Here is a 17171-nt window from a genome sequence, read left to right as displayed (position 1 = left end):
ACCGAGGGAGTTCATTATCAATCCAGTATAGTTGGAGTGCACTCTAAAAACGTTTCAGGTCTGAGCTCGGCAGATATTCATAGTAACTGTCTCCACCAGGCTGAAGAAATATTCAAAATTGACCAGTAGCAGAACAGGAAAGAAAAAAGAAGCCAGATCAAAACGCAGAGATATGGAGAAGTCAAGAAAGAATGTTGTGAGGTTTCTCGGTGAACCCGTGATCTCGCGGCCTGAAACAGAAAAGCCTCTTCCACCAAACTTCTTCGATCCCCAACTTTTCCTCTCCTCTGCCTCTCTCTCTCTCTCTCTCCACCTAACCTCTTCCCCCCCTCCCCTTTTCTTTCCTTTCCCTCTTTCCTTGGGACTACGTGGCTTGACTGTGTTTGACACACTATTGCTTCAAGTCTCAATTTCCTTTCGTTCCAGGCCTTAATTTTTCTATCTCAAATTTCCGAGGTGCAGCCCACTGGACTGGTCTGTGCCATCTTAAACGAGATCTGGATCTTTCAGCGTCGTCTGATACGTTAAGGATCTTGGCCTGGATCCTAGTTCCAAGGATTTTTTGATTCTATTTTTGACGCAAACTCAGCAGGTGCTGCAGGTGTTTTGCAGTAATCATTTCCCCCACTGTATTTACTAGTCATCCTCTCAACACGTCGCCGAAACCATGGCCAGTCATATCATTGGCAATCGCAACAGCACCCCTGAAGCCTCAAATTCATCTCTCCGTCCTCCATCCTCATCGCGAAACCTCGGATCGCACCAGCTGCGGGCGTCGGCAGACATGTCTGGGTTTCCTTCGCCGCTGTCCGCCCGAAGCATCCGCCCATCATCGGAGGTCTTTTTCAACCAACAAACCCAAGGTCAGAATGCGACGGAAGATGCTTTGGACCGTGCCGCTCAACAATGGCTTTCGGATATTGATCAGTACGAAACTACATTGGAAGAAATGGCAGCTGCCACGCTTGATCAGGACTTTAAGGATGAACTCAGTGCCATCGAGCAATGGTTCCGTGTTCTGAGCGAAGCCGAGAGAACTGCAGCTCTATATGCCTTGCTGCAGCAGACTACTCAGGTGCAGATCCGGTTTTTTATCCAAGTCCTGCAGCAAATGTCTCAGGGTCACCCGATGTCCGGCCTGCTCTCCCCTGCCAATTTTGGCGAAAAGGGTATGACAAATTGTCCACGTCTTTTTTTGGGATCTAACTAACCTACTTTTCGTCGTGTAGATGCTATGTCCAGCCGTCTAAGCGATGCCATGTCAAAGCTTAATATGGACACATCCCGGAACTCCCTCGGACGACCCCCGCCATCCCCTGGCGCCAAGCGCAACTCTGTCCTCGACCCTTCTACCATCAATGCAATGTTCCCGGATGCTGCCGCGGCCATTGCGAAGAAGAAGGCCGAATTTACCCAGCAAACTGGCAACGCACCTCCGTCGAACCGCAATAGCGCAGTCTTCGACCGTGCCTCTTTCGTGGCCCCCACCATCTCGGCGCCTGACAACAATTCGGACGGTTTGGGTCAACAGCCTGGTTCTCCGTGGGCCCAGCGTGGTGTTTCCGACACGCAGCCTCCGATCGCTCGGCCTAAGTCATCCTCCGGACACCAGCCTATGGGCCAGTTCAGTCAGCCCTCTGGCATGCGCTCGCCTCTCCCCCAGACTGCCAACATTCCCGCCCCCGACATCGAGCCCCCCTGCTTTCGCCATACAACGTCGGCAACCACAGCTGGGCGTCTATGACCAACACCCCGATGACTGCGACTTTCGGTCAGCAATCGCACCAGAACCCCAACACCCATGCGGATATGGTGGCCAACGCCACGGCAATGAAGCTGGCAGCTTTGTCGACAGTGAACAACCGGATTGCTCTGGATGACGCGCGCAAGTACCGTCGTGCTCGCTCTAATGATGGCCAGGGCAAGAACTCGCATGGAAACCCGATGCTCTCCCAGGGCTTGGCTAGCCCAGGCCTGGGTGGACAGCACTTGGTGGCCGGTCAGCTTCTCAATACCCAGCAGCTAGCAGCCCTGCAGGCTCAGCAACAGGCGGCTATGGCTGGTAGACGGTCACGCCCAACATCGCCCGGTATTGCTATGCAGGGTGGTGGCTTGACCCCTATGGGATTCACCTCGCCGCAGAACAATGGATTCTTGGCCGCGTACGATCCCAACAACCCTCTTATGGGCAATGGATTGGGTTCTTTGAACATTGGACAGTTTGGTCTGGGTAGTGAAGGATACCTCTCAGACCACTCAGAGGTTACACGAGGCCGCTCTCCGCGGGGTCGCCGTGGCAGCTCGAAGCCGCCCGAGGACCCCACAGACCCGGCTCTTCTGAAGGATATCCCCAGCTGGCTGCGATCCCTCAGGCTGCACAAGTATACCGATAACCTAAAGGATCTCCAGTGGACGGATCTGGTTGACCTGGATGACAAGGCCCTGGAAGACCGCGGTGTCAATGCTTTGGGAGCACGCAACAAGATGCTAAAGGTAAGATTTGCTTCACATTTATTTTCAACCATCCACTAACATCTTCATCAGGTCTTTGAGCAGGTCAAGGAGGCCCGTGTCGATGGCAAATTCGAAAATCTGGTCTAATGTGATATTTGAATTTAAGCCAGCGACATCATGGAACTGGGATTTTCTTTCTGCTATGTTTGCAGCATAATCAAGGACATGGGGATTTGAAATGTATCAAACGCTGTGATGTGAACGGATTCATGAGAAAGGCTTGGGATTATTGAACATTGGATTTGGGTTAATAGTAGATATGAACATGATTGATTTGATTTACGTTAAATGCTCTCCCAAATATGATTGTGCTCTTAAATATGTAGTGTACAAAGTAATATGTCCGAAGCATTAGAATATCATTTTTGGTGAACCATGTGGCCCGTGCACTTCTAGAAACTCGCTGCCACTTCTGACCTCCATCTGTTCAAGCCGAAAGCTGCTGTGTTCACCCCTCCACGAGAATATCTCCCGGTGCAACAATTCCATCGCCATTGACGAGCGACAGCCCTACAATCTTGGTCAAGCTCAACAAATCTCCGTTCGAGACGTGATCACTACCAACGAACAACGAGCGCCATAGCTCGATCTTTCAAACCAAACACCAACTACAACAAAACCAGAGCCAAAATGGCACCAACAAAGCAGGAGCTCTCCCTGCTAATCACCCCTCTCGTGCCCGAGGCCGTCCAACACAACAACCGCGTATGATTATCCCACATGCCACAAGCTACCCAACCACCCCTATCCCGCACCACATCCAAATCCCTCCACTTGCACCAATACCAACTCCACATCCGCATCTCCATTCTAAAAACCACAATACTAACAAAGAAAAAAGGTCCTCTCCTCCCTCCACAGCCTAACCTCATTCCTCCTCGGCCTCTCCGCCGGAATCCTAGCCCTCCAATCAACCTACGGCTTCGCCTTCTACTTCCTCGGCACGATCCTGGTATCAGGCCTCTTCCACGCGGCTCTGATCCACCGCTCCGGCGGCTCAGGTGCCGGCTCTTTCTTCCCTGGTAGTAACACCGGTGAGGTCGAAGGTGTTTTGGAGATGGATAAGAAGAGCAAGGCTGTACGCATGCAGCTTGGTGGGAAGGATGGTCCGAAGAAGATTCTTCGTAAGGGCGCTTGGAGGGATGTTTGGTTCGGTGGTGGTGTTATGAGTGAGGCGCTTAGTGGGTTTGTGCTTGGGTGGGCTGGTGTTGGGGGTGTTTTGAGGTGAAGAGTGTTTCGGCTGGTGGGATCTTGGATTCTGTTTAAAAGCTGGGGGTGGGCTTGTTGGGTGTGTTTAGGGATTGTATATGCTCTGTATGAATTGAGTTGATGCATGCTTTCAATTATATCCATGGTGTTTTTCTACCTTGCTATCTTTAAAGCATGCCACTTGGAATATTGCCATCGCCCCTACTAGACAGATACCAAGACTAAAAGACCTAGTGCCATAGACAGATTGTCTTGAAAATCTCAAGACCCAAAAATATCCATCCAACTACATTTCAACACTTGCTAATTAATTCCTCATTCGCAACCTCATCAACTACCTTCTCAAACTCCTCCAAAACCTCCTTAGAAACAGGATAAGTATACTCAGCCGAAGGAAAAACCCTACTCTTAACCTCCTCCCTATAAGCCTCAACCCCCCTTCTCGCTTCCCCCCAAACATCCGCATAAGTCTTAACAAACTTAGGCAAAAATCTCCCCCTCGGGGAAATTCCCCAACATATCAACCTGCACAAGCACCTGTCCAGAACACCCATTCCCAGACCCAATCCCAATAGTCGGCACGCTCAGTCGCCGCGTAACAATCTCCGCAATCTCAGGCGGCACAGCCTCAATAAGAACCATACAAGCACCGGCCTTCTGAACAGCAAGCGCATCCCGCAGAAGCTTCACAGCGCCCGCGGCTGACTTGCCCTGCACGCGGAACCCGCCGAGAGAATGCTGTCGCTGCGGCGTTAGTCCAATGTGCGCCATGACTGGGATCCCGGCTTGGGAGATCTTGCGGATTGTAGAGGCCATCTCGGCTCCGCCTTCGAGTTTCACGCCTTTCATACCGCCCTCTTTTACCATCCGGATTGCGGATGTTAGGGCTTTTTCTGGGGTTGTTTCGTATGAGCCCATGGGTAGGTCTGCGATCTATTGCGGTTGTGAGATTATGCCTTGGTGGGGGTGGGGGTGGTATTGGTATGTATGTGTATATGGAGTACTTACTGTAAAGGCACTCTTGACAGCGCGGTTTACACTGCGACAGTGGAGAAGCATCTCGTCCATTGTTACTTCGTTTGTATCTTCCATGCCCATTGCGACCATTGCGAGGCTGTCGCCTACGAGCACGATTTCCATTCCGGCAGTGTCGGCGACATGGCCGCTAGGGAAATCGGATGCTGTGAGGACAGTGATGGGTTCATTCTTTTTGTAGAGGTTTTGAATGGTTTGAATTGTTACTTTTTTGCGTGTGTTGGTGGTTGTTGCGCCCATTGGTGAGTGGGAGCTATATTGCGCGATGCATGATTTGATTGGTGATATTTGACGTGCAGGGATGGCCAGGCTTCTGAGGTGCATAGCTCGGCCTCTTAGGCAGTTGATTGGTTTCATGGTCATTTTGAATTAAATAACTTATAATAGACCTCTGTAGGAAGGAAAAGAGAGCCGAATATAAGCCGAAGAAAATAATGACGTTCTGGTGGATGCGGCGTACTTCGCAGTACTTGGATCCTTAACCTCGGCCATCTATATACCTCGCTTGTTGTGACCTCTTTTCTCTATTTCTCTATTTTGTTATTAATTCTATTTGATGTATTTGAATTCCATTATTCTACAATCCGGCACATGCTAATATTATCATACAATTTTCGTTTCGGTCTAGAGCTTCTTGAGCAGTTGCCTATCAGTCTTCAGCCGAATAGAAAGCCCAATAATAGAAGCAACAAGAGCCATAGCACCAGCATAGACAATAGCCGGACGGTAACCGGTAATCCCCTTACTCTCCCCGCCAGCAGCATCGAGGATGAACCCAGCAATGGGGGCGCCCTATAAAAATAGTCAGTACTTCAGGCTCGTATATAAAACCACAGAAGCAACTATAGCAGTCAACTTACAAGCAAATAACCCCCAGCCCAACCAGTCACAACCATCCCCATAACAACAGACACCCTGGCCGAGCCAAAAGTATTCCCAACAACAGTGGGCATAGTCGAAAAGAAGCCCCCATTCGCCATACCATTGACAATAACAAAGACGACCAACGGCCCTAGTGAAGTCGAGATAGGCCAAATAATCAGCATGCTCAGTGCGCTCAGTAGAAGAGAACTAAATAGCGTATTCAGCGGTCCGACGAGATCACTACACAGCCCACAAAGCAATCTCCCCAGCGCCGAGGAGAAATTGAATGCTGCGACGATACCCGCTCCGGTGCCGGGTGACATTCCCAGCGAAGCTGTGAAGAGAGGTAGGAAGAAGGGCGGGACCAGGAGGGGGAATGTGGCGATTGCGCCCATTGCGAAGAGGAGGACGAAGCGGATGTCGCGGAATAGACGCCTGTATACGGTGTTAGTCTAGTGATCCATGATGGCAGTATGATAAAACGAAATGCAATAATAGAACATACCAATCCACAACAGCCGAAGGCGGAATCGGAACCCGCTGCTTGATCAAATATGCAGCCGGTAAACCCGTAGCCCAAGTAGCAAACCCGATAATCCGGAAGGTCCACTGTACGCCCACGTGCTCAAGGAGCGCATTCATCAGAAAGCTAATCACAGCACCGCCGAGTCCACCCGCTGCATAGACGATACCATTCGCGATTCCGCGCTTCGCTCGGAAATACTGCGCTGGCGTGACGGAGACGACCATAAAGCAGAGACTAGTAGTGCTAGTCAGTAACAGTAACAATGACAATAACAGTATAGTACAGTCTCCACATGGGCTCTGGTATATAACAGCATCCATGTATAGTATAGATAGAAACAAGTACCAAACAGGTCCAAAACTCACCTGATACCAATCCCCATAACAATGCCGGCCGTAGCAAACAACCCCCCAATATTCATAGCAGAGAACCCACTCAGCACCTCCCCAAGCCCCAAAAAGAACACGCCGGCCATGGCCGACATGCGCGTCCCGAGTTTCCGGATAATGCGCGCATTCAGAATCCCCAGGAAGGAGATACATGCCGTTGCAAGGGAACCGACGAATGCCAGCGTTGAAGATGACGATACGCCTTCTTTTACGAGGGCGGCTTGGAGAATGCCCCAGCAGTAGGATGTTCCGATGAACCACCATGTTACGACAGCGCAACCTGATATGACGACCCAGGCTTCGCCGCCGTCGGGGACTTGGGAGTCTGCTATTAGGGATTGTTGCATTATGTCTGTTTCGGAGGGGGGTGTTGAGAGGTCATTTTGGGTTGTTCGGAGGTTTGTTGTGTTTAGGTCTTGGAGGGAGATGCCTGTGGCTGTTGATTGGGGGTTGGACATTTTGGTGTTTCTGCTTTCTTGTGTAGGAGAAAGAAGAGATTTCTAAAATATCAGTCCCGACGTCTTATCATGGAATTATATGGATCCACTTGACCCTTTAAACTCTGAATAATTATATAGATGTTCGCGGAAGGCGCTAGGTTGGAATAGGAAATTATCTTGACTCATCATACTATTCTGGGTAAGCTTGGCAGCTTACACTTCCAATGTTAATTGCACATGAAATGTATAAACTATCATAGTTTTGAGCTCGAATGGCCCTTAAAGATATCCAGACAAAAGACAAAGTAGAGAGCGTAATGTAGAACTGTCTAGCATATGGGTTGCGGTTAGACTCGGACGAAGTGGAGATGGTAAAGGACAGGGCGTGGAGAGGATTATCAATCAGATATCTGCCTCCGATTTCGGAGAGGTTTCACGCTTAAGCTTTTAAGGTTTTAGGTAAGGGACCTACACAGGCCATGTTTAAACAATAAGGTAGAATTAATTCACCATCTCTATCAAAGATAGATGTATCAAGAGGTATGTATCTCCTTAGGAAGAAATCAAACCAAAACAATCCGTTTCTTCCCAGCAAAAGGGCCAACAAACAAGACCCAGACTAAATAAATCAACCCACGCGAACCAAGGGGATAGTGCCAAAAAGAAAATACCACAAGATGTCCATGGTCAATGCCATGGAATACATCCAATATAGACATAGACAGTGCAAAGTGACAAAAGTAGGGTGAAAATGTGAAAAGAACATGCCAAGGGCAAACATGATATTAACAAATCATAATCGGGGTATATCAGATCAGACTCCAAGCCAGGGAGGAACAACTGATCCATGCAGAGAGATAGCAAGCAGGATAATGCAGTGCAAATCAAAGAAACGCAAAAAAAAAAAAACAATCAATCAAGCAATGTGCGGGATCTCTTCTGAGGAATTGGCAACGGCACTTTGAAGAGCGCTGGTCAAGTCGATATGGAAGAAAGGCCTGTTCATGCCCTGCACGAGCGCAACCTTAGGACGACTCCGGTACGCCTTGCTGTCCGTGATATCACGCTGGAACTTGTCCTCGCGGATGATGTCCGAGTTCTCGGACGCGGTCTCAACGCCCTCGGTCTCGCGTGCGGTAGTGTTGGATTCAGACTTGAGACCGGATTCGATATCCGCGCTCTTGCGGTGGGACTGCTCGCGTTGGTTGGCGATGATTTCGGCGTGGGCGGCGGCTGAGGCGCTGCCTTCGATCTCGGCCACGCTGAAAATGGGTTTCCACCGGTGGAAGCCGTCGCTCGCGACGGGGGTCGGGTAACCGAAGCCTGCGGCAGCCAGGCCGCGCTTTGTCCAGCGGTTGTTGATGTGTGCGAAGTGCCATTGCACGGTGCGGGGGAGAGGCGTACATATCCAGCTGGTTGCGTACGTCGATCAGGTTCTGGATGGAGGTAACGTCGACGTTGTTCACGGATGAGAAGTCAAGAATAACGGCTTGGAGAAGGGGCAAGTGTGAATCGTTGTCGCCACCCTTCTTGCCGCGACGGGCACCGGCATCGTTCCAGGGACGGTCACCGGGCCTGTTGTAGGCGTTCGGGTTCGTTCGGCGGGTCTGCTTGAAGATGGCTTCAACCAGGGCATCGGTATAGTGGTTGGCGTTGGGATAGTTAAAGCCTTCGGAAAAGCGGTAGATGAAGATACCCGGAAGGGGCTGCTCCACTTCGATATCGGGGTTGGAGCCATCGGTGTGGTTGATGGGAAGGAAGATAGTTCTGTGGTGGCGTTCCTCGTCATCGGAGGGTTTCTTGTTAGTTCCGAAAGATCCGTACTTTCCATCGCCATCCAACAGGTGGTCTCCGACAACGGAATGGATAGTGACACGGCCCAGGAACTGACCGCGGGCCTTGGCCACACGGAAAAGCAGGACGGCAACCGAGATACAGACTGTGCAGTAGATACCATTTTCAATGGAAGTGAAGACAGTGACGAAGACACCAACGAAGAAAATAATCGCATCAAGCGGAGACACGCTCCAGAACTGATACACGGTGTTGGGGGGAGTGATCAGATCGCCGACAGCGTGGATAATGATACCAGCCAGAGAAGCCTTGGGGATGTAGAAGAAGACAGCGGGTAGGGCATAGATAGCCAAGAGCACCACGACCGCGGTAATGACACCAGCAAGAGGCGTGCGCACTCCAGCTTTCGACTTGATGGCTGTCCGGGAGAAAGATCCAGTGGCGGGGTAGCCACCGAGGAAAGGCCCGAGAAGGTTACTTACACCAATGGCCACAAATTCCTGAGAAGGGTCGATAGTGTAGTTGTTGACACGGCCGAAAGACTTGGAAATAGCAATGTGCTCAATCAGCAGAACGATGACTGCAGCTGGAAGCTGGCCAATGAAGGCTGAAATGATCTTAGGATCCATAGTGGGCACGGCGGCCTGTTGGAATCCTCGAGGGACTTTCCCGAGGATCTTGAACGCCGGATCATCCCTTCGGTGCAAGTTCACGGCGGCACTAATCATCGTGTAGAACAAGATTACAAACACGGTCCGAAGAGTCGAGATAAAGAACCAAATCTTGGCCTTGGCAGGCTGCTTCTTCGCAGCGAAAGTACATGCCGAACGAATAATGTACAGCATTGCACAGGCCGTGACACCCATAGCAGCATCCAAGTTTGAAGTGGGGAGATATTTGAGGGTGTTGATAATGATCTCGTAGGTAGGACCGCGCGTGCTAAATTTGGCCGTCTCGCCCAGCATGGTGGGAACCTGTCCTGAGCAAATGCTCAGAGCAGAACCAGTCATGAAGGCTGAAATAGCAGGGAGAGGAATGAAATCGACAATGAATCCGATACGCAGCAGACCCATCACTAGAACAATACCACCGCAAATGACTGCAAGAGCGGATGCAATCAAATGAGCAGGGTAATCTGGATATTGAGCCTGGACATCGGACACGATGGTTCCAGTCAGAGTTGACATGACAGCCACGGGCTACGAGATGAGGTCAGTAATGTTGTTTTTTTTTTAATTTCGACCGGTCGCAGTATCACTCACCCCAATGGTAATATCCTTTGACGTGGCAAAGAACCAATATATCAAAACTCCCATGAATGAGGAGTACAGACCGTACTGTACCTCCAATCCAGCTAGGTCAGCGTATGCCATACCTTGTGGCACCACGACCGCTCCAACGGTAATACCGGCAACCAGATCACCGAAGAGCCATTGTAGGTTGTAGTTGCCAATCCATGTGAGGAAAGGAAAGAGATTGAGAAAATATCTGCCGAGTTGGGCTCCAGACGGGGTGACCTCACGAATCCAGTCGACACTTGTCGGCTCGGGCTCGTTGTATGAGTATGTGTCGACGGTGCCCATAGAGAATGTTGATTCTCCTCTTGTGACGGGTTCACCTGTAGCACCCAGAGGGTCTCTGTATGCAACCTTGATACCGAGGCCCTTGGCCAAGGCATGGCCCAGTTCGGACTTGGTCCTGGGTATTTGACCGAACATGTTTGCCCTGCTTGTACAGACCGGAATTGACGGTATCAAAAGCCGGGAGACGAAGCTTCACCAGAATGTGGAATGTGTTGGATGTAAAAGACAGAGCAGAAATGTGCCGACGATCAGGGATATAAAAAGAATGTCAAACCAGATCACGCACTTTGCATGGCGCGGTAAATAAAAAAGGCCAAGAATTGTGGTGCGTGATTCGATCCCGAATGGCGCAATATCTCCCCAGATTCAAATTAAGATTTGAAATTTTCAGTCTAGTTCCCTTGGAGTTAAATCCAGGCAGGGGTAATGCGAGGGCTGGGCTTCAGATATAAAAGCAATTATAAGAACAATAAACACTCAAAAGACAAATCTGGTTCTTCAGAGCGAGTCCACGCTGTTAAAAAAGCAAGGGATTTCACGCGGCCGGGTCCACCGACGATCCAAGCCGATCACTGAAGAGCACAAATCCGCAGGTCCCACTCGGTCTGGAAGAATGACGATGGGTCGTGGAGTATATCCGCTCGTTACATGGACATGGTCGAAATGAAAGGGACACTTGGATCTTATGTACTGGTTGTTTGAGCGATAGTCACACACATAGCTGTTCAACTATTCCTTGTCCCCATGACAGTCGGCTCATCTGATAGCCATATGATCGTATAACTTCCTCAAATGTCAACGTCCTGGAAGGACCACACCCGCAGATGGATAAGCCAACGTAGTGCCAAGATGTGCGGATGACGAATGACAACGCGCCTCGAGGAGATTTGCCTCAAGAAGATCAACAAGTGGGGGCACGAGACCAATCACGGACCTTACAGAACACGCAATCTGGAGGCGAGATGGTGAAAGGAAAATATAGGTTCCACGTTTGATTTATGTTCCTGGTGGATTTTAATGTTTCAAGGATATTCTTAACTTGCGCCTTACATAATTTATGGAATCTCCCATTCGACATGGCCTTGGAACAAATATTCCTTCTATGGATCTAAAATTATCTCTGCTTCCACCCGTTATTTCACTCACATTAAATCATTTACTCCATAAAAAGTCTCGCTTGGCCGTGTGGGCTTGGCGCTACTCTATCTGCTAGGTGCATATGTAGGGGGACACCATTCTCTCGGAGTTACCGAGCACTCCGGAGACCGTTGCCTTTTTACAACCTACGCTCTGATCGTTAACCTTGGCAAACAATGTCTCAATCCAGTAGAAGCTTGTTGGGCGCTCCAACCGCCGGTTGAGGCATATCCCAATCTGATATTCGCTTTAAGATATCCGCTCAGAATATGCAGGTATTTTCCCCCTGCATTTATTTCCACTTTATAAAGATTTATAAAGACGCAATCGAGATCTAAATCACGTCATCGAGCTTTATCGTTGGCCCGCGTCTAGCGGGATATCCTAAAGTACTAACGTGCTACCTTTGTACTCCCAGAGCTGCGCCCTTAACCTAAAATATGGTGCCACGAGGCTACCCATGTTGTGTGCAGATGTATCAGATATCTCAGTGTCCTTCTTCCTCGCTTGGTAGCCCCTTTTACATTCCTCGGCACTTTACACTGGACATTCTTGCCTTTCAGGTTACATGGGTATCCAAAGTGAATTCTCTTGGCTATCATACCATTATAGCGCACAAAAGAGAAAACAGCCGACAGGGAGAAGAAGCAAAAAAGAAATAATGTGGCGCTGTTCTGCTCAAGCAGCTGACTCCGAGCTATGGCCCGGATCTGCAGCTGGTTACGGTTGCATACCCGTACTCATGGGAACAAGGATCTCCACTACGGAGTACATGGTGCATAGTACGCTTCTCCTCGGAGACGAGATTCGGTTTCAGCCTCGTCTTGCCTAGACGGGATGGCGTATGGCTTATTTTATACGAGGTCCTTGTCATTTGTACTCCGTCCTCCGTACCGACTAGTGATTCAGCTGATTAGATTATTGGACTTGTTCCTTTCTTTTCTGCTTTTATTTCTCGTTCTCGCTACACCCTTTCCTCTAATATAATATAGCGTCGTTATCCTTGCTCGGGATTCCGTATTCTTGATCCCCGAGTCCCCTTCTCGCCATTCCTACTAATGGATACGGGTTCTTGGCCATGATCGGGAGATCTTAACCCGAGCACGCCATGAACTTCTATTCCATACCTTGTGTCTGTGCGACTGATGTCGTGATGCGTTCTCGGCACTCGTTGGTCCTTGGGTGCATTGCATATGCAGGGTGACCGCAAAGTCGCTTCTGCGGGGAACTCACGGCTCAGTGTCATTGTAAATACGGAGTACATATGAAGTAGGTTTAGACCTGCCTGGGTAGTCGCTGTTCTCTCAATGAAGAGCTAGTGCCATCACGAAGAAGGCTCCAAAATTCTCTAAAGAAAAAAAAAAGGTCCAGTTCCATCCTTGGCCACTATGGCAAATCTGACCTTTACGGCAAATCTCACCTGAGAGGCATATTACCAGTTTCGAAGTTCGATACCAGTGAACTTAGAGCTCCTGGGCACAATGTACAGATGCTCTCAAAGCTTGAGGTCAGGGTAGGTACTTGTGGGTTAGATGGACAATGCTGATTTTGCGCTATCGGAATAATCCCTGTAGTATGATGTGATCGGGCTCTTCTACTTATTAACGTGAAGTCGGCAGAGCTAGATCTCTAATCCTGGCGCGAGTATTATTGGTCTTGACACAATTGCGTTATTAATCTCATCATCTCACCTGCCCGACCTAGCCGGACTAGGAGCTATGAGAGACCTGCAGGGATTTCCTCTCTAGCCACCCCCTAGCCTTAAACTTTGGCTAGATTTATTTAGACCTAAGTCCATAAATTGCTTCGCGGACCCATCTTACTGACCTGGTTCAAACAGCCGAGCAGACTAAGTTTCTATCCCTATAGTCTCCGCTGATGTCGGAATCTACGCCGAGAACAGAAACCTCACTGGATGCAACTTGAGACTAGGCCAAAGATCGTGGTAAACAACTGGTTCAAAATCTCATTGCGTGCCTATCGTTATTGACCAACACGCGGTCTCTCACCTCCCTGAAGAAAGTCAACTAGCTTCAATATTGTGAGGCTTGTTGCCCTCACTGTCACTCGACAAATCGTACCGCTTCGGACAAGCTCCTCGATATTTACATGACGATACATATTTCCGCAGGTCAATCCTTCATAAACCATTCCAACGTGCTCTCGGAGATTGGTTCTGGCAAACTCACTGCCCGTCTCATCACTTGCGCGGTTGTAAGCGTTTTCCTGTATTCGGGATGATCGTCTCCGACGCAGTAAAGGTCAACCTCCAACATTTTCTCAGTCCACAAATGTGCGATCTTTTGCTCCTTCAATTTCAGACAGTACTTAGCGGCTTCGTAGTAACTAGAAGAAAATGTAGCAAGATAACCATATAATCAAGGGAGGGTACTCACACGAATCTAAGCTGCCGATTCAGCATACCCTCCGACTTTTGTATGGATGCTATTTTCTGTACTATATGCAGCCATTTTCTGCACCATAATCTGCAGTTGCAGCGGGTTCTTGGTCGAGGATGGCCACCTCAGCCCGCTTTCTCTCCTTTTGTCTTCCTTGAACAGTATCTTCGCATGCCGGGCAGGTGCAACCATCAATGTATATGATTGTAAGCCCCTCGCCTGCCACGATATCGGGTATGACATGGAACACCTCTTCTCTGAGTATCGAGTGTACGCCAAATTACCCTTTGGAATGCATGGATGGTTGATTCGAGAGAGGAAGACGTAGCCAAAGGCGTTGGCTGCATAGATGGCGAGCACTTTGCGGTGCAGTTCCGGTAGTTCCTGCCAGCTCTTTCTATCTCATACTCAACAAAGTGCATATCCATAGAGCTCCAATCAGAATTCTTGCTGGGAAGGTGGAAGACGTTCGAAGGCTGGCACAATACTGTTCAGGGTTACGGGTTCGATGTCGATTTCGAGTAAGGCGTTTTTTGAAACAACACGGGTACCACGAGGTATGTTGGTTTTTGCAAACACGTCCAGACCTTTCTGTGCCGATCTTTTGAATTCAATGAGATCTTCTGCGTCTAGAGGTTTTTTCAGTATGTGCAGCTTTGAGCGGGGAAGTTAATGCGTACACTAACGCTTAACCGGGGTGTGCCTTATCAGTCTGATTGTTGCTCATAGAATGAATCAAACCATGGGCAGTGGAACTGATTTAATCACAAGAATAATGTTCTGCAGGGTTTAAGTAACTTTTCTGAACTGTAGTGCGTTAATATGGCAGTTCCGTTGAGGTTTGCAAAGGGACGCCACTTTTCGTTTACTGCGCAGCGTCGTATAGGTCCATAATTGGTTCGCTGTTTGGCGTAGTCATTACTCAATTCTGCCTCAATTCTGCCTCAAGATTGATACTGTGGTTGGATTTCAAACCGGATAATGTTTGGCAAACAAAACGCTGAGAGTTCTGTCACTTGGTCTCTCGGAAAGAATAAAGAGTAGCCTGCGTGCGTTGGGGCCGTAGACAAGTAGTTTTGATTGAATCCATGGTCAAATACTCGCTCTCATACAGAATGGATTCTATCTTATGCTATGTTGAGAACTTCGAAACTAGGATGAGGCTCAGCGGGAGATCCATATCCCACCATTTCCCATTCCCTGATCGCTGTTTTGATCATTCAAACCTTTGCAACCTATGCCCAAGCCGATGATAATCTTCACTATCAACATGATCATCTTTATCGAAGAGATTGAGACGAAAGTACAACAGTGCACAGCCCTGCGACTATGGTCAAGAATGCACTCTCGGTTCTAGCACATGTCACCTTCGGAAGCCCCACAGCACTATGTGACCATATCTCAAGATGTTACAATGCATGAGTTTGACTCTCTCACAGCCACACCTGTACACTCCTTAAATGACTCAAATCAGCCTTGGGGGCATGCTTGTGCCAAGCGTTGGGTTGTGTTGGGCGCTTAGCACGTAGGCTGAGCCACACCATGCTGTATAATAAACCACCATGTCCCGATTCTTTCAATTTATCCTTCGTCCCTTGATATCTGCTTGCAGAAATCTCAACCACTACAGAAAGCAATCATTCTACTCTGAATATGGACAATTTTTTCAATTCCCGCTGTCTTAGATGTGACGGACCTACCAAAAGAACGTCCTGTGTGTCATGGAATGCAAATGGAAATGCAGACCGTCCATACTACAGATGCTGTAGCTGCAGAGCATTTGCTTGCTTTGGAGATACACGAGGTGTTTCGGCCGAAAACCCACCCTGTGACTGTGACCATGAAGGCAAAAGATACTGGAGTAGGAGGATAATAGCAGGTCCGGGTACGATATATCCCCGATCGATATTCTACCGTTGCGCCACAGGACACTGTGGTTTCTTCCGCTACAAGATAGGCGGTGATGACCAGATTGAGTTGTACAATGGTCCTCTTTCCCCTGGCCACTTGGCATCCATTGGGTTCTAAGGGCATCGGGCTCAGCATCAAGTATGTTCAGTGCACTCTATCCTAATTATGGCTTGAATCTATCTAACTGTTTGTTTATTTCTAGGATCATGGTATAAATTGATGCCATCAACGCAGAAAACACAACTCTCCTTTTTCTCAACTACTCGGGGCTACATATGATCTTACATGAATCATACTCGGACCTCGCATCCCAAGCCTATGCCGTTGGTGGATGATCTACAAAGGACCAGAGAGCTGTCGTTGTTATATCAGAAATTGAATACAACGTTCCATATCCGTCACTGTGACATGAAAGACTGGTAACGAGGAAGAGCGGAGGTAGATGAGGGAGAACTATTGGGCTAATGAGGACCAACCGGAGAGCGAGGACGAGGAAGAAATATAATAGCTAGCAGCAACCCCCCATCATAATATGCATCGATACCATTCTAGGTATAAAATATACTAAGCATCCCCTCACCCCCCCGAAGAAGATGGGTACATGATTTGCAGTCCACTCTGGGCAATTTTTCCAATGTAGACATATTCTTCCAATCGCCATCTGATGTTCATGTTGTGTGTATATCGAGGCTCTTGGGAGTATTATTACCTAGGTTATGAGCAACGTGTCGTGTCAGACCACACGTGTAGGATCTTCCGGTTTTTACCCGAATAGCCCACACCACCCAACTCTCTACCATTTAAGACACTTTCATATAACCTATTCTACACTGATCAACATACCTACCACTAAAGTTCACAGAGGACGACCTTGGAAGTCAGTCCCACAGCAACACGGAGGACCTTGAGGACTTCCAACGAAGTCATCTCGCACTCCAACCTCCTTCTCTTCACTCTTACGACTACCAACGACACGACTTACATGAAAACCATCCATATAGATGAGCAAATGCATTGGTGCGTAAACACACAATGTCTATTCAAAGGTTATCATCAGAGTGCAGGCTAACAAAAAAAAAAAAACACGAATCCATCATGATCACGCCACGATCACGCCACGATCCCCTCCAAGAGCTTCACAAAGCCAGCGTGGGCAACAGAAATCCTTTAGATCCGTTCGCGAGAGCCAAGCCCGCAATCATGGTCTCATCTCATCCATCTTCGATTCATGACTTCTTTCCCATCGTCAGCGCAACTCCCACAAACCCCAGTTCCCATGGAAAACATAAAATGGGCGACAAACGTGAAAAAAAAGCAAGGATCAAGGACCCGAAACTTGTATGCAAAAGAAGAAAAAGTTGAACAAGAGG

General features: G+C 48.7%; 7 protein-coding genes across 7 annotated transcripts; 3 read left to right on the top strand and 4 right to left on the bottom strand.

The window, feature by feature from the left end:
- Positions 1–667: 667 nt before the first annotated feature.
- On the top strand, positions 668–2601 carry N7447_006294 (RNA-binding protein VTS1; the record flags this gene model as incomplete). The annotated part of the gene is made up of 4 exons (XM_057230556.1): positions 668–1169; positions 1230–1628; positions 1694–2493; positions 2545–2601. 4 exons carry the CDS (start codon positions 668–670, stop codon positions 2599–2601), a joined length of 1758 nt encoding a protein of 585 aa, XP_057085646.1.
- Positions 2602–2773: 172 nt separating this feature from the next.
- N7447_006293 (uncharacterized protein) lies at positions 2774–3097 on the top strand (the record flags this gene model as incomplete). The annotated part of the gene is made up of 2 exons (XM_057230555.1): positions 2774–2841; positions 2911–3097. The coding sequence occupies 2 exons, from the start codon at positions 2774–2776 to the stop codon at positions 3095–3097; spliced, it is 255 nt and encodes an 84-aa protein (XP_057085645.1).
- Positions 3098–3144: 47 nt separating this feature from the next.
- N7447_006292 (EMC6 family protein) lies at positions 3145–3742 on the top strand (the record flags this gene model as incomplete). Its single annotated transcript, XM_057230554.1, has 2 exons — positions 3145–3219; positions 3356–3742. 2 exons carry the CDS (start codon positions 3145–3147, stop codon positions 3740–3742), a joined length of 462 nt encoding a protein of 153 aa, XP_057085644.1.
- A 274-nt stretch (positions 3743–4016) lies between these two features.
- Positions 4017–5121, bottom strand: N7447_006291 (3-methyl-2-oxobutanoate hydroxymethyltransferase; the record flags this gene model as incomplete). The annotated part of the gene is given in 3 exon segments (XM_057230553.1): positions 4017–4221; positions 4241–4656; positions 4732–5121. 3 exon segments carry the CDS (start codon positions 5119–5121, stop codon positions 4017–4019), a joined length of 1011 nt encoding a protein of 336 aa, XP_057085643.1.
- Positions 5122–5382: 261 nt separating this feature from the next.
- N7447_006290 (uncharacterized protein) lies at positions 5383–6995 on the bottom strand (the record flags this gene model as incomplete). Its single annotated transcript, XM_057230552.1, has 4 exons — positions 5383–5550; positions 5619–6057; positions 6128–6382; positions 6514–6995. 4 exons carry the CDS (start codon positions 6993–6995, stop codon positions 5383–5385), a joined length of 1344 nt encoding a protein of 447 aa, XP_057085642.1.
- An 898-nt stretch (positions 6996–7893) lies between these two features.
- On the bottom strand, positions 7894–10489 carry N7447_006289 (SLC26/SulP family anion transporter; the record flags this gene model as incomplete). The annotated part of the gene is made up of 3 exons (XM_057230551.1): positions 7894–8319; positions 8402–9970; positions 10034–10489. 3 exons carry the CDS (start codon positions 10487–10489, stop codon positions 7894–7896), a joined length of 2451 nt encoding a protein of 816 aa, XP_057085641.1.
- Positions 10490–13623: 3134 nt separating this feature from the next.
- N7447_006288 (uncharacterized protein) lies at positions 13624–14082 on the bottom strand (the record flags this gene model as incomplete). Its single annotated transcript, XM_057230550.1, has 2 exons — positions 13624–13837; positions 13916–14082. 2 exons carry the CDS (start codon positions 14080–14082, stop codon positions 13624–13626), a joined length of 381 nt encoding a protein of 126 aa, XP_057085640.1.
- Between the last annotated feature and the right edge of the window lie 3089 nt (positions 14083–17171).

Source organism: Penicillium robsamsonii, assembly GCF_028829455.1.
Source record: "Penicillium robsamsonii strain IBT 29466 chromosome Unknown utg000003l_segment0_segment0, whole genome shotgun sequence".
NCBI classification, from domain to species: Eukaryota; Fungi; Ascomycota; class Eurotiomycetes; order Eurotiales; family Aspergillaceae; genus Penicillium; species Penicillium robsamsonii.
The sequence above is the reverse complement of the archived record's forward strand: the minus strand, read 5'-3'. Positions and strand labels throughout refer to the sequence as shown.